This window comes from Lissotriton vulgaris, chromosome 6 (assembly GCF_964263255.1).
Source record: "Lissotriton vulgaris chromosome 6, aLisVul1.2, whole genome shotgun sequence".
Lineage (NCBI taxonomy): Eukaryota > Metazoa > Chordata > Amphibia > Caudata > Salamandridae > Lissotriton > Lissotriton vulgaris.
In genome coordinates, this window is record NC_141694.1 from 1103240173 (window position 1) to 1103257816 (window position 17644).

General features: G+C 49.6%; 1 protein-coding gene across 1 annotated transcript in view; it reads right to left on the reverse strand.

Moving 5' to 3' along the window:
- PEX3 (peroxisomal biogenesis factor 3) overlaps window positions 1-17644 on the reverse strand; it is a 391252-nt gene that overhangs the window by 288342 nt on the left and 85266 nt on the right. Inside the window, exons 3-4 of the mRNA XM_086927170.1 lie at window positions 12870-12951; window positions 11932-11975 (exon numbers count right to left, since the gene is read on the reverse strand). Of these exons, the coding sequence (XP_086783296.1) occupies window positions 11932-11975; window positions 12870-12951 (126 nt within the window). The remainder of the gene's footprint in view (window positions 1-11931; window positions 11976-12869; window positions 12952-17644) is intronic.

The window sequence follows — 17644 nt, forward strand, 5'->3', positions numbered from 1 at the left end:
TATATATATATCTCTATATCTCTATATATATACATATATATATACACACACATATATATATACACACACACACCAACACACACACACACACACACACACACACACACACACACACCAACACACACACCAACACACACACACCAACACACACACACACACACACACACACACACACACACACACACACACACACACACACACACACACACACACACACACACACACACACACACACACACACACACACACACACACACACACACACACACACACACACACACACACACACACACACACACACACACACACACACACACACACACACACACACACACACACACACACACACACACACACACACACACACACACACACACACACACACACACACACACACACACACACACAGGGAAAACGGCAGCGGAGAGGAGCGGCGGCCACCGTGTGCCTAGGTGGCCTGCCGTGAAAATTGAGGCCCCGGCTTGGGGCCTGCACGGCCTACACAGACACCGCAGCAAGGGGAAGGGCTGTGCCGAGACAGCCAGACAACAGCCTGCCTGCGAGGTGAGCGGAGTCGGGGTGTACAAGAGCGGCGGCTGTGGGGAGCCCAAGCGGTCTAACGCAAGGCAAGGGCCCCGACTCCGGATCGCCACCGCACAGGAGCGAGTCCCGTGGAACGGACGATGGTGCCCGCCCTCCCCCCGCCTCTTGCGAGACAGACTTGGAGGGACTGCGATCAGGGTAGGCAGGCCGCAGGATCGTGAGGATTGAGGTCTGGTCCTACAGCAAGAGTTGCCCAGAGCGACCACGTCGGGAGGCGGGGCTTGATGGGCCTCCCGGCCGCATATTTCACCCGCTCCTCAGACCCGGCCCTCCATAGTTCCCCCTATCCTGGATTGCACGCCAGCGGAGGGGTGCCCAGCACCGGCGTCTAGGGTAGATCACCGCCGGAGTGGAGGCGGGACGCTCCGACAGGCGAGTGGAGCAGGAACCCGCCAAGACAGATCCGGCGGAGACATAGTAGTGGGCGGGCCTGGGGGCCACTATCAGAGGCACCGGCCCGGGCCCGAACAGAGACCGAGGCGGGCCTTCCGGCAACCAGCATGAAGGCCGGGAGATACAGTGGAGAGCTGACCAGGGGGACCCCCGCAGAGGTTAGGAGCAGGATTTGGGGCTGGCTCGGGGGGCCTGGAGATCGAGCCCCCGGTGGGAGGAGCATGGGAGCCTGACGGACGCCAGGCCTGCAGCGTCTTGAATTGGTGGAAGCGGACGGCTGTTCGCAGCGGGGGCAGGGGCTGACAGAGAGGAGACCCTGGGGACGGCTGAGAAACGAGGCGAGGCAGCACTGAATCTTCGCGGGGCCCCGGAGCGGAGTTCAGAATTCTGCCCACAGTGGAAGTGCGGCCTCGGGGAGCGTAACTCGAGCTCCCGGCGTGGGACCTAGCGAGACTGGCTCGGCCCTGATCACCAGAGCCCTACAACACAACGAAGACGGGACCCCCCGGGTGCCTCGGGGACTCGACGGCAGGCACACAGACATGGGATCCTGAGCAGCAGGCCCAGAGGACGGAACAGCCCCTGAAACTTGGGGCGACGAGACTAGGAGTACGTGCACCGGCGGTACCGAAGCAGCCCTGAAACCACGGGAACATCAGAAGGAACTCACAAAATAAAGGGAGCACTCAGCTGGTAGACAGCACACATGAGGCACTGAGCCTTTCACACGAGCCAGATTTACCCCGAGACAGCCCCCCTGGCTGTGTCGGCACGATTCCCTGCTGTCCGGGAGGTCCCTATGACCAGGAACGGCATGGTTAACACAGGACGCAGGGGCAACCGCACTATAACAGATATGCTCAGCAAGACCACCCCAAAAGGAGGGAAAACCCAGGCGCCCCCTACGCCTCCAGCCGACTCCAGGGCGACACAACGAGAGGACGGAGAGGTGCCCATCACGAGGACCTTCCTGGAGTCACTCTTCAATACCCTGCGGGACGATTTCCAGGCGTTGAAACAGGACATAGCTGGTGAGCAGCGAGAAATCCGTAGGGACATTGACGGACAGGGGGAACGAGTGGCCGCGGTGGAAGACGCTGGCCATGCCCGCAGCGAGGAGCTGGTTCACCTTCAACGAGAGGTCCTTCGACTACAGGAACAACAGGTGGACTTACAGGCGCACGCGGAGGACCTCGAGAACCGTTCCCGGAGAAACATTCGGGTCAGAAATGTACCGCTCAAATCCGAGGGGAATAGCATCACTTGTTACTTGCAGGACCTCTTCAGGGACATACTGGGGGAACCATCTGACTTCGTCATCCGCATTGATCGTGCACACAGAGTGGGCTTGGCGAGACGAGCGCCGGCCCCGACGCCGGACATCCTAGCATACCTTCCAGATTTCCCCCTGAGTGGATTTTACAGGTAGCCCAACAGAAGCAACCTCTGCAGTTCCGAGGTGACCCAGTCGCCCTGTTCCAAGACTTATCGGCCATCACACTACAAAAGAGGCGAGATTTCAAAGTGGTTACGACATTCCTACGCGACAACGAGGTACCATACTCATGGGGTCATCCATTTCGCCTAATCTTTAAATGGCAGGGGAAGCTACACCAGCTCCGCTCTCTTAGCGACAACTGCGCTCTATTGAACATTGACCTGCCAGAGGATGAGGAGTCTGGGGGGGCCTCGCCACACAAGTCGCAGGATGGGCCGGCGCGGCACTCCCGCGATGGATGGCAGCGGGTTTGTCGACGGCGCCAACCAAAGGTGCGTCTCAAACCGGGCCCCACGACGATAGCCCAGGAACGCGAAGCAGCCGTCCAGGAGGTGGTTAGGGACACCACGGCTCCTTCATGAGATGCCTAGCATGGGTGGTAGCCTTTCACGCTTTGATATGTTAAGGGGGAAGGGCGGGGAGCCGAGAGGGTTGTCACTGCCACGTTTCCCAACACGAGGACTTTCTAGGGACCTGAACTTTGTTGCACCAGGCCCGGGACTATGGTTTGCATTTGGGGTTTTCACGATGGGGCGATGGGGAAAGGGAGGGGGGAGGGAGATGGGAGTTGGGGTTAGGGGGGGGTTCTGGAAGGAGGGGGTTGGAGGGAGGGGAGGTCGTCCAGTGCTCAGTCGGGGAGGAGGGTGCGGGAGTTGGGGGGGGGGGGGGGGGCTCCGGTGTGTTCAATTCCATCAGGTAGCGAGAACAGGTGTGTGGGGCAACTTCGGAACAGGATGGCGGAAGAGAGAGAGATAAGGTACATACCCCCTCATGGCTGACTAGCCCATTCAGGTTCTTACCCTAAATGTTAAGGGGCTCAATAACCCAATCAAGAGAAGGGCAGTGCTCTCCTATCTGGAGAATTCTGGGGCGGCGGTGTGCCTTCTCTAAGAGACACACTTGTTGGCCAATGACTGGCACCGCATGAAATCCAGGGCTTTCCCGACCCAGTTTTATTCCTCCACCAAGGAGAAGAAGGCAGGGGTAGCCCTTCTCTTCGCTAGACATTTCAAAGGCCGGGTGGGAGACAAAGTGGCAGAAATCAAAGGCAGGCTCTTAGCCCACACGGTTTTTATTGGGAACCTGCCGATTACGGTGGGGTCCGTTTATGCTCCCAACACCAAGCAGGAGACCTTTCTTACAGGGGCACTGTCGGAGGTCATGAGAACGGACTCAAGGCACATACTGATAGGAGGGGACCTGAACCTGGTTATGGACAATGAGAGGGATAGATCTGGTCGGAGGTTCGGCGATTCGGTTGCTCTCTCTACTGAGGGGAGGCACTGGCTCACCAGTAGGGGGTTCCTGGACACATGGAGGGAGATTCACCACACAGCTCCGGGGTACACCTTTTACTCACATGTGCACCGTACATACACCAGAATAGATCACTTCCTCGTCTTTTCGGATCTGGTCCCATTGGTACAGGACATAGAGTTACCCCAGCGGCCCTGTCAGTCCACGATGCGGTGGTGATGCGCTTAAGGTTTCCGCGCACGCCGACTCACAAAGGTAAATGGCACCTCAGAGAGAATCTGCTCTCCCGCAAAGGGGTCACTCAACAACTCTCCCAGAGCATCACTGATTATCAGAGCCAGAATGACACAGGAGAGGTAGTCATGACAGCGGTCTGGGGGGTACTCAAGGCGGTCGTCAGGGGGGAGCTCATAGCGATCTCAGCAGCAGACAATAGGGAACGGAAGGAACGACGCCAGGAGCGGACAGCACAGGTGTAGAGTTGGAGAGAGTGCACAGCCAGACAGGGGCCCCTAGGATCTGGCGCAAGCTGAAGGCAGCCAGGGCGCAACTTGCGAACCTCGATTTAGACCGGGCGGAATACGCAGCATTGCGCCTCAAGCACACATACTGCGTGCGGGGGATAGGACGGGCCGCCTATTGGCCAGCAAATTTAAGGCGAAAATCGTCCGGTCCAGGATCCCAACCATTCGAGAGGATGGGGGCGGGGGGAACTCCGTGAGGACGACCGCATTGCGGAGGCCTTTAGGTCATTCTACGCCAAACTTTACGAGGCCAAACCGGCTTAGATACCGGGCAGGCAGAGCATATTTAGATGGAGCTAAGGTAACTGCCCTTAATGATGCAAATACCCAGGCTCTGGATGCCCCCATAAGATTGGAAGAAGTGATCTCAGCTATTGCACGCCTCAAACCGCTTAAAGCGCCGGGCCCGGACGGCTTCTCCGCGGGCTTTTATAAGTCCTTCTGCCCCCTCCTGGACCCCGTCCTGACGAAACTGTTCAACTCTTTTCAGGGTCCGGGGTCAATCCCACAGGAGATGCTGGAGGCAGACATTATAGTCCTCCGAAACGAGGCAAGGACACGTCCCAATGCGCGGCATATCGGCCGATCTCACTCCTCAACATTGACTTAAAGCTCTTTACAGGGATTCTGGCTGCGAGGCTGGGCCCGTGTCTCCCAGGCATAATAGAACCGGACCAGGCAGGATTTATACCCTCCCGTCAATGCGCAGACAACACCAAGTGCTTGATGCATGTGATTGATAAAGCTCACTACAACGACACGGATGCGGCCCTTCTGTCGGTAGACGCCGAAAAAGCGTTCGACCGGGTGGACTGGGGCCATCTGGACAGAACGCTGGCGAGATTTGGTTTAGGAGACCGGTTCAGGGCCTGGGTGGCGAGCTGCTACGCTGTTCCCCAAGCAACGATCAAGGTGAACAGGACGAGCTCCAAGCCGTTTGCCATTCGACGGGGCACGAGGCAGGGCTGCCCGCTCTCGCCACTGCTTTTCGCCCTCTATATCGAGCCCTTCGCCCAACGCGTACGAGACAACCAAGCTATCCAGGGCGTTACCTTTGGGGGCGAGGTACAAACTATTAGCTTATACGCGGAGGACATTTTGGTCGCCATAAACAACCCCAGGACCTCTATACCAGCTTTCTTAGAGGAGATGGAGCAGTTCGGGAGGGTATCAGGCTTTAAAATGAATGCCAGAAAGTCAGTGATTCTCCCTCTGGGGAGTAACACCCGTCAGGCTAACAGAGGCTCCCTACACATGGGAGGTTTGTCCACACAAATGGCACTACCGTATCTGGGTATCGACCTGATGCCTTCTACAGCCCAGACAGTTGAACTGAACTACAACAAGCTTCTCACGCGCATTAAGGGAGATATTCTGAGATGGCGACAGCAGCCGCTCTCCTGGCTGGGCCGGGTAGCCGCAGTCAAAATGACTCTACTGCCAAAAGTACTATACCTCTTTCAGACCATCCCTGTCACCCCTCCTATAGGTATGATTAAAAAACTGCAAGACACTACACAGCAGTACGTCTGGGCCGGTAAACGTCCTAGGATGCGGCGAGACTTGACAACGCGGGTCCAGTAGAGGGAGGGCTGGGTGTACCTGATCTGCAGCGATACTTTCCCGCAACGCAGCTGCGATACCTCTTGGAGTGGTCCAGGCCGACCTCGGAGAAACGATGGTTGTTCCAAGATAGGGCAATGGCGGGAATGCCGCTCTGGAGAATCCCATTCCTGGCGCATCCGGATAGACCGGCGTACATACGTAAGTCACCCATCACCGGGACCCTTCTCCAGGTGTGGAACGCGGTGGCGGTAGCCAGAGATCTTACGCCTTCCCATCGCCGATGACGCCCCTATTTGATAACCCGGCGTTCCCACCCGGGATGGTTCCCGGCTCCTTCCTGCAGTGGCGACAATCAGAGTGTAATTCGGCCGGACACCTGTTTGATCCACAGGGCTTTATGACACTCGAGGCTATAGAAGAGGGGTACAGCATTGACAAGCCGCAAAACTTCCAATACTTTCAGCTACAACACTGGCTCACTCAGAGACACAATCCCACATGTGGGCCGCTTTCTCAAGCCCTACGAGAAGTGGCTCCTGGCTAAAGCTACAGATAAGCGGGCGATCACGGAACTGTACCAGCTGTTGGCCCCCCCCCCCCCCGCCGGTATCTAGATCGGCGGGGCAGAGACGGTGGGAACGAGAGTTGGGACGCGCGCTCTCGGATAAAGAATGGCAGGACATCTTCTACCGGGCGCACCACACAGCTCGCAATGTGGCCAGTCGGGAATCGGCGGTCAAGGTGGCATATTACTGCCACTTAACTCCCGAACGGCTACATCAGAGCAACCCTCGTCGGGATCCCAGTTGCTGGAGGGGATGTGGGCACACAGGGACCATGCTTCACCTGTTACGGGAATCCCCGGGGTGCAGGACTACTGGGAGGAGGTCCTCCGAAACATAGATAAGTACTTTGAAACTGAGATCCCCCGCTTCCCCGCGTATGCGATCCTGGGCCTGCCTAACAAACTCACTTTCCCACTTAAGTCCATTCGGGGGAGACAAATGGGGTAGCGATGGGGGCAGCAACACAACATATCCTCCCACTTTGGGGCACTCCACGGAAACCCACACACACAGGGTGGCTCCACCGGCTATGGTATGTAATGGGTATGGAGCGGATACAAGCTTCTCTCACACAAACTGCAGATACCTTTAGAGAAATGTGGTCACCCCTGGTCTCCCTGCTGTCCCACGAATTCCACGAGCTTACCTGCCCGAAATATCTCAGGGTTCTAAATCTAAGACTAGCAGATGAATTCCAGAAACCACCTAGAGACATGAAACAGAAGGTATGAAGAAGGTTCATCCGAACATCTTGCACCTGCACAGCGTAACACACCGGAGGGGGTGGGAAGGGGAAAGTTTAGGGAAAAGGGCTGTTGGGGTTAGGGAGGATTTAGATAGGGGGTTTACTATAGGAGCTCAGATATGCATTATTTTAAAGGTAATGGCCCTTACCGGCTTACATTGACACATGGCATTCATCCCAAGCGATCAGATTCCGGAAGCCAGTGCTGACACTTGGGGATACAGAAGCACTTTTTGTTGTGATTGTCCAAAGATTGTAATGCTATGTCTCATTGAAAATAAAAATAAATTTGATCTATAAAAAAAAAAAAAAAAAAAAGGGAGGGGGGAGAAGGTTCCGTTTGGGTCAGAGGGGAACAGGCTTTGTCTTCTCTTCCCTCTTACGTCAGAGGGTAGTGTGTCCGCCTTTTGTCTCCTCCTTTTCCCTTTGGGCTTGTCAGGCGAGGTCCCAGCGGAAGGTCAGTCATAGAACATAAAGAAAAGAAAAATCTCCTGTTAGAAGGCTATGCGCCAGACTTTAGAGTTGTCCAAGGGGGGATTTGGGGGTGGGGGGGGCGGTAAGGCGGGGAAAATCAACTGACCCGGTCACATGACCAGTAAGTGCATCCCCAAGCTTACTTTCCTTAATAGGAAAGTCCCTGCTCCTGTCCACAGGCACGCTCTGAAAACAGAGGCGAGGACAGGGAGACAGGTAAGGGGGCAAATTGTCGGGGTCTGATTCATGTTTTGTTCTCGATGGGGTTAGCGGATTGTCACACCATGTTGAATAATTACAAGCACCCATTTGTCGGTTGTTAGTGAGTTCCAAATTGGGACAACGTTTTGTAGTCTTCTGCTGACAGGTGTGGACTAGTCGGCAGGAAGTGATGGAAAGTCACTGTTTGCTTGAAGAAGGGGGAAGAGCTTGGTGTGGCGTTTTTACCTCTGCCCCTAGGACTATTTCCCCTATTACTCCCTCTGAAAAATCCTCTTGTAAAGGAGGATTGGGATTTGTCTTTGTATGAGTAAGTGTTCTTGACAGATCCTGCAGACTTGGACCTACCCTATAAAAGGAGCGCTGTAAGGAACCATTTGAGGGAGACTGGAGCACTTTCATTCATTTTGCCACGTCTATGTCCTTTTTTCAAGTGCTAAATCGACTTTAGGGTCCAAAGGGTGTTTATCAAAAGGTATATTTAGTATGGATTGCTGGACTTCAGGCTTGAATCCTGAAATCCGTGGCCACCATGGCGTCTCAGTAAGATGCTGGTATTTACTTCTCTAGTTGAGGTGTCAGCTGCGTCTAGAGCGCATCTGATAGAGGCATTGGAAATTAATGTCCCTTCTTGGACTAAGTCCTGAGCTTTTCCCCTATGTTCCTCTGGGAGAAACTGCAGCAATTGTCAAATTTCATCTCAGTGGGCTCTATCATACCTTAAAAGATACAAAGGAGTTCTATGTAGTTCCTCTCTTAAAACAAGGAAAGAAGATAGTAGCAGTTTGGAGCAACCAAGTGATCGGTCCTCACGGTACCCTAGTAAGGGTGATAGTGGGGATCCTTTTGTTGGATCATAATGCCCTCACACACCCTTTCAGGTGTCATGCTTCATCATCTGGGCGTGCTCCTCGTTGGGGCGGCGGTGCAATCCCCAACGGGCTCCCTAAAAAGGGGCTCTTTGTCGGAGATCTTTTATCCAACTGCCGTAAGACGAGTGCGGGTGTGGGGCCAAGGAATGTAGATGCTGTGTAATGAATTAAAATAGGACTGGGAGTACCTTGAATGGACAAACTTTATTCTGGGGGTCTCCTGTCCTAATTAAAAGAAGTGTTACATGGCGCTATCATGTACCACTATGTGGGTCTATGTGCTGCTGTAAAAAGTGTGTCGGTCAACATGTTCCTCGCTGTTTGGTATATTAACCCTGCTATTCTTCAGGACCAGGAAAAATTTGCTATCTACAATGAATAATACGTGGTAAAAACAGGTAAAAAATTTACCCTATGTTATCTTCAACCTGCCTGCATCTACCCACTCTTTGTGGTCCCCAGGCGTCAACAGTGCCCGGTGGAGCCAGTCCCACGGCTCTGCTCATGTTTAGCTAGGTCTGGGTGTCCTTCGATCTACCCTCCTCCACCGGGTACCTTGCCAGTAGACCCTGCGTATAAGCAATACGCCATTGATTAGCTGCTTGGGCCGCTACGCGTTTGCCCGAAGCATCAATAAGCTTGGACTCTTTATCTGGGGGACGGGCATCCCCAGATGCTTGAGAATTAGCTCTCTTTCTGGCATTTGATACCACTAAAGAGCCAAGTGGTAATTGACACCTAATAAAAATGGTATCTATGGGGGAAGGTTTATATTTTTTGTCTACTCTAGGAGTAAGAATTCTAGCACTGACAGGGTCTTTAAAAATATCGTCCTGTGCTTTAACATACCCTTGAGCATAGGGAGTGTTTGATTAGATTGATGTGTTCCTAGAGTGTCGAAGAGAAAATCTTCCTCTAAAGACTCTTTATGTAGCTCCAACCCATGGTATTCTGCTGCCCTGGCAATAGGCAATTGGCATGACAGGTTGTCGTCGGTGGAGATGGCCCGGCAGGATAAAGATCTGGGTCTGTATCTTGTGGAGGATCAGTGGTGTAATCTGTCCAAGGACCTGGTAGTTCTGCCTCATCATAGTCAGTGTCACCTGTGTCAAGTTGAGGTGGAGGAGACTGACTAGGTGTAATATTTAACGGATCAAGATGGGGTGAAGAGGGAGGAGGAGATGAAAAAAGGAAGTTTTGTATGGGTCATCATCATAGGAAAAGGAGATGAAAATGTGTGGACAAGGAGTTTTGTATGAGTCATCATCGGGAAGCTTGTGCTTGGATGGTGATTTAGCATGAATGTGTCCTGTGTCTGGATGAATATACAGTTTCTTCTGTCTGGGATCCAATTTAATAGGTACAGTATCTTTATTTGGATCTGGTTGTGTTGCAGACAAGTCTTTGATTTTCGGCATCGAAGTTTTCAGAGCTGAGCCGGAAAGTCCTTTTGGTGCTGAAGGCTTCGACTTTGAGGGTTTCTTGGGTTTCGGTGTCGAAGGTTTCGGATCTGAAGTTTTCAGTTTGGAACTGATCTTGGATTTGGAGCTCGAAGTTTTCAGCTCGGAAGTAGGTTTTGGCTGACTCGGTCCCGAGCCGGAAGGCTTTTTAGAGTGTTTCAGTGCCGAGCCCAAAGGCAGAGCGTGAGAAACCTCTTCTCGGTGCAGACTTTTGCCTTGAGGTGGAGGTGATGCTGAAGTCTTCGATTTTTTAGGGAAGATGGGAGGGGGGAGAAGGTGTCTTCAGTACTCACGTCCCCTGTCTCTGCAGCACATCCTTGTCCTCGAGGTCAATCTGCAATTCTGAGCCGGAGTCAAACGCAGACAAAGCCAGCTCTTCCTTTGCCACTGATACCTCTTGTTGTTCGGAGTCTTCGCCGAAAAGATCCGGTCTGAAATCCAACCACTGCATCTCTCGACGTCAAGCCCGACGATCACAGAGAGTTTTCTTTGATCTGAAGGATCGGCATGCGTCGCAGTCTAGCTCCTTGTGCTCGGGGGACAAGCACAAATTACACACCTGATGAGTCTGTGCGTGGATATTTTGCGTGGCACAGAGGACCCAATTTAAATGGGGTCTGTTCCATCGACAAAGAGCCGAATGGATGCTGGTGGACTAGAAGGCCGCCCGCAAATCTTCGGACCGAAATGTATTGTATTCGAACCGCCGAGAGAGAAGCTCGTTCGAGAACAATACCGTTGAGGTAGAGAGAAGTACGCACCGAGGGGGAACCCGAGGATCGATCCCGAAGCGGAGCGCAACAATACCCGTCCAAACCTGATAGCGGAAAAAACAATCTAACAATGGAGTCGATGCCCAAGCGCACTATCACCGAAAGGAGGAATCACCTACCTTGTGACTAAAAAGACTTCTTCAAACAAAAACAACTTGCAAACATCCGGACTCAACACTAGATGGCAGGAGTATATAAAGCATGTGATCTACTGCTCACACGCCTCAAACAAATCTTTTTCCCATCATGCAACAATCAACAGAAAGGTGTAGGCTGTGGAAGTAGGCCAAAGTAAAAATCACCAATAAAACCTTGTCTACAGAGGCTTGATTAGAATTGAAGAAAGCAGTATCTCCATCAATGTTGACATTGTATTACCCGTCCATAGTCATATGGCTGAAGGGGAGAATGGCTCACCAATGGACAGCTGTACAGACACCCACCTAATTTGCCAAATCACACCCGACTGGAGAGTCCAGAGCGCTACCGTCCACTCCAGAAAGACATGTACAGCCTCAGACACTGTCCCACCTACCTCCGTAACAGTAGAGAAAATATATCACTGATGAAGTGGAAACAAATGATGTACATCTGCCACTGGGTGTTAATTGCTGCTTAGAAATATCAAATATATTCTACTTCGTGTTAGTACAATCCCAAACCCAGAAACGCTGCAAGTAGCATCGGGTTCATTTTCACTGGCTGTGCATGGTTTAAAGAATTGGAGTGAGCAGACACTTTTTACTAAAACGAAAAAAGGGATGAAACATTCGCAGCCTAAAAAAATGAAATATAAAGTGCACGTTAAACCCGTTATGTTATTCCTGGTGTGATTTTAAGGACACAAATCATGTTGTAAAACAGGAAAGTGTTCATCGACTCGAGAATGTAAATAAACTAAAGATGTAACAGAATATATGAATATAAAAAGCATGCATTTTACTTAACAAAATGTAGATGGATTACTGGACTCTCACTTACTTATTATTTTTAAATCCTCCCATATCTCTAGCTTGTTTGAAGGCCTTTAAGAAAGAAAACAAACATTATTTGCATTCTACACCTCAAAGAATTCAAATAGATACCTCTCAACACCAAACCTAAGAAAACTCTTTGGTTTCCTATAGCTGGGCAAACAACTGTATGTATTATCCTTCAGCTCTTTTCTCCCATGGTTACCCAATCAAAGTTAGTCCACAGCCTTACATTTAATAACATTTTCAGATACATAACTTCAGTTTTCCAGGAAAATTAAAACAAGAAAACAGGGGCTGATCCGCAAACATTTTTTGTATACCTAATTGGGAGGTAGGTGCACAAAATCAACAATTATGTTAGTAAATTCCAGGTCAGGATATGTGGAAATTTCACTTGGAGCAGTGGATAATCCATCAAGTGTGCAAATGTAGTATGGGGCGACAGTGGGGATGTACAGGGGAATGGGTGATGCCAAAAACAGTAAACATTCAGACACTCGTGTGTTGGCGTAAGCATTCTAAGGGTATTTTCCTATCCTAAACCTCATAAAAATGTACTCCTGTGATAGGCAGGGGCAGGTGCATTTCCAAGTGGGGAAAAATTAAGCAAACATGTCCACGTTTTAAGCTGGTGGAGAAAACTGAATATCCACATGCATACATTTTGGAAAGGAGATCTTCATCTGTAGATATCCAGGAATTCTTTAAAAATCACAACATGGTTCGACATTTACACTAGACATAGGATTAACCAACACCACCCAATTTCAGAGTTTGTATCGGTCCTTTGAGAATTGGGCCGAAGGTATGTGTACAAAAAACACAGTATGGCCTAAAACAAAGGGGAGAAAAGCCTTACAACATAACGGTTTCATGCTGCAACAACTAAAGCTAACTCCCCATTGCATTTTCCAAGCAAATAAGACTAACAGAACCATTCACCTCTTTTTTAGCAGTGATGTTAGGCTCTCTGAATTCAGCTGCAGCATAAGGGTATCTCTCAGAGTAGGAAGCATCGATAACACTGTCAAAGAAAGAAACAGAGTATACATTTTCAAAATGAGGTTTAGACTGAGTAACGCATTCATATGCTACACCTGCATCAATCATCCTGTGGCATTATTTACAATACAATATTGGAGGTTGGAATTCTATGCACTCATGATTTATGTGTACAACTTGCATAGATTCAGACTTTTTGGGAATCTACAAAGTATCTGCCAGTAACATTGGAATTCTGTGCACTTTTTAGATTTCAACACAAGCTAGTGCCGCTCAACGCATACTTTTGCATGGTGTTAAGAATCCACTGGGATGTGCCAGGGTGGGAGAAGGAGACTTGCATTTACGCTTTTTAACTTTTACTTTTTCAGCACACGGAAAATGCGGCACCTCTTTAGAAAAGAAGTGAGCTACATTCCTTTAATATTCTGGAAAAGTTACCATTACAAATTTAACATGCATGTGAATATGGTAAGTGAGTAAAACATTTATTCACAGAATAAACACTAGGGAAGCAGAGGAGAGATGAAACTTGATTGATGTAGAGACGTAGGAGGGAGGCTTTTAGATGTTTCCTGAACATAGCCAGGTATCAACTGTTGGCCATCACAAGTGTTGTGCTTGGAAGAAAGTCTAGAATGTTGTATCACTCTATTGCTGAAGCAATGCACGCGTGTTCTGTTGCTCATTTATATAATTTATTTATATTTGAAAAGTTTGATATAGTGCGAAAATGATGCGTCAGGGTATCAGAGTGCTGTACAGAGAAGCAAAGTAAAGGTGTAAATAGTGAACATTGTACATGTAAGAGGATAAACATACAAAAATGTGTTAAAAAACAGCCAGCAGCATGGTGATATAAAGTAACCAAATTGCAAAGTCGAACGGGAGACCCGGGTAGTAAATAAGAAATAATAGTCCATTAGAGTGGCAAAAGGCCTATTGTTGCAGGTGATTGTAGAGCCTGGGCGGTGAACTCCGCTCCGCGAGTTTGCAGAGTTTTCTGCACTCCGCGTTACGCTGAGCTCGCGGAGTTCTGAAAAACTCGACTTTGCGTAGCAGAGCGGAGTTTTTTTTCCTCACTCGCGTTCGTCACCATCAAGTTGGTGAGCGAGAACGAGGAAAATCCACTTCCCGGCGAGATTTTCTCGTTTGCGATCGTCAACATCAAGTTGGGAGCGCAAGCATGGAAAATAAACATCCTGGTGGTATTTCTCAACGCGGGCAGTCAGATTTCTCGTTTCGAGTGGTCGCGTATGCTGGCGACTGCTCGCGCTGAGAAACTGTCCGTTCGCGTTGAGAAAGCTGCCGCTCGAGTAAAAATCAACTTGAGCGGCAGAAAGGAAGAAGCGCCGGCTTGAGCTGTGCATGGTGCCGTTCGCGATGATTGCACAGTGCGGACAAGCACCTGGCACTGAAAATCACCGCAAATGGCATTAATCTAACGCACTCTGCTGCTCGCGGAGCTCTGCGTAGCATGGCAGAGTTTTTTTGGCAGTGCGCGGAACTCCGCGAACTCCACCCAGGCTTAGTAATTATTCAGGTGCGTCCGTTTGACTTCCTTTTTTAATTGTACTAATACTCTGATAGCATCAAGTTCTAATAAGTACATGCAGCATACATTCCTTGAGCCGTGATAGCAGGGTTTTCCAATGTCATTTATAAACTGATCATTGTAAAATAGAGGCAATCATTTCCAGAACCACTTTGGATGTGATGGTTACTCTAAATCTCTCGGACAGCGTCAACTGAAGGGAAGTTGTTGCCATTTACTGGTAGAGAGTGCAGACAAGGTGTAACTAGGAAATCTTTAATGAATCTAATGCATAGTCTTTGACGATCGTCTTGTTCAATCTACAAAAATCAAAAGAAGTGATTAGATTTCGAATTTCCAAAGAACATGATTGTGGATGTTGAAAGTCATAACCAATTGCTGAAACGATGAGAATTTGGAACCCACGTAGCAATATGCCACATGTATGCTTGTCACATCATTGCTTGTGAGAGGAATTGAGGGAGGGTGAAAAAATGTTTGTATCATTGAATTTGAGGAGTTACAAAACAAAAGACTCTTTCACAGGAGACTGAGCAGTCTTGTTCGGAGTATAGGAATGTTTGAATTATAGGGACCAATCGTTGATGTAGGTCCTATAGCTTCTTTTGGGGATGAAAAGATTCTCTAATTGTGATGGACGTGTATCGTGTGTCCCATTGTCCCAATATATCCCGGAATTGATACATTCAGACCAATGTGGTTTCGTGCCAGGTAGAAGTAATGCCCTGAACCTGCGGAGATTGAGCCAGTTATTGTCGCTGGAGGGTGCCGGGAATGATAATGAAGGGTGCATCTCACTGGACCTCAAGCAGGAGTTTGACTCCCTGAGGTGGGATTACATGTTTCGGATACTGGGCAAATTTGGCATACCGCATGAATACACTGATTGGGTAACACTACTGTACACACACCCCACGGCTCGTGTTCGAACAAACCGGTGCATTTCAGCGCAAATAGAAATACAGATGGGGATGAGACAGGGATGCCCGTTATCGCCGTTACTGTTCATAATCGCCCTGGAGCCTTTGTTGAGTAAGGTACGTGCACTAGCGCAAGCAAAAGGAATATTGAGGCACTCCACACCTCACATAGTTTTGGCATATGCTGATGATATTATCTTATACATTAAGGACATGACGAGTGAACAAGACTCACTCCCAGTAATATTTGAAGACTTCCGGATAATATCGGGACTTATGATTAATGAATCGAAATCATACAGTTACGGCTTTACCACCTCCTTAGACACCACACATATTGGGTTTGGACCACACTCATTTAAGTTGGTGCCTATGACTTTTAAATACTTAGGAGTACAGGTATATAGGAGTGCCCGAGACCTTTTGGATGGTAACTTGGACAAAGCGATTACTGCACTTAAAACGCAAATACAATTCTGGAACACACTACCCCGATCGGTAGCTGGAAAGGTGGCGATTACCAAGATGGTGGAGTTGCCCAGACTTCTGTATTTCTTCACTAATCTGCTTCTAGTAGTTCCATTGTCCTATTTCAAAGCCCTGAACACACTCATAACGGAGTTGATTTGGAGAAAGGGCAGGAGCCGGATCAGCCTGGCCAAACTGCAGCTACCCACAGACAGGGGCAGACTGGAAGTACCAGACCTGATGGCCTACGGTTACGCATGTCAACTCCAATGGCTGGCCTACTGGCTAGCGGGTCGTAATCTACACGAAATAGGCATGACTGACATAGACAGGAACGGGGGCATTATACACAGACTGCTGTTGCCAGACGCCAGGACACCTGTCACGGCACCACACTTGCTCTTATCTTAAGTACTGGAAGAAAGCGGTCAAATACACTAATGCAGAGACATCCTATGCTCCCTCAATCCTACTACTGGGAATACCAAGGGGAAACGGTACCCTAACGGAACGAGCGTTACAAGGCTGGCAGCAGGCGGGAGTCACACAGATAGGGGACTTTTTCGCGGAGAACATTATAATGACACATACAGACTTTGTTCACCTTCATCACCTTCATCACGCTCCCGATAAGTTCTTCCTGTTACATGCACAGGTGACACGTTATATAACCTCGACATGGGCACGGGGTGGGGCCGAACCGCCAACGAACACACTTATTACAATGCAGTATCTGATGGGTACAAGCAGCCACCTGACGAGGTGGTGGTCGGCTGGCATCAGAGATGGAAGGGCGGTCGCACTGCAACCCATTCGAGCACGATGGGAGGAGGATATAGGGCATACAATAGGAGACAGAGAATGGGAAAAAATGCTTAAGTTCCCCAAGAAAGTATCCCGCAATCCAAAATTCAAATTTATTCAATTGATGATAATGCACAGGGCATACGTCACCCCCCATGCTATACATGCCATGTTCCCGGAAGCAGAGGATACATGCCCCAGGTGCAAGAGGAATGATGCGGGGCTGCTCCACATGTTATGGGATTGCCCCAAGTTGGGTTATTACTGGACAACTATCCACACAATTATGGAGAAGGTGACTCCGGGAAGACCTTACACAACGTCATCATACAGCCTGCTAGGTGTAGGTTACAGGGAAAACAAGAGAAGCGCTGCCTCCCGATTTGCAGACCTAGCGCTACTACTAGGGAAGAGGCTGATAACAATGCGATGGAAATCGCCCAGGCCACCGGATCCTGAGGAATGGCACAGCGAGGTACTGAGATGGAGCAAGGCAGAGGGCACGGAGCTAAGAAGGGAAGAACGTAGAGGACGAAGGAAAACACATATATCATTAGAATGAGAAGCAATATTGTCAGAATTTTGAGGCTTGTGTGGACTCGCTAATAGAATAAGGAAGCGGGAGTAGATAAAGGTATACAGGCCTACTGGATTCCTGTTATGATAGAGGAAATGTATTAGCGGTCTGGTTCGGAAGAGGCGTGGGTAGTGGTATGGTATGGGTATGAAGGGACTACACACGTGAACGGAGAGAAGTGATAACACTGAGCAAATTATATGTCGCAAATGCTTGATTATGTTGGAATTGTAATAAAGAAACAGAATTGTGTGATTAACGAAATGCTAAGAGTGCGGGAGGGGGAGGGGGAGTTCGAGTCTATGTTAAAGGGAGTTCTGCAAAAAAAAAATTGAAAATGGTAAAATGATATAATACATGCACAGAGGACACAGAGTTGTAAATGTAATGA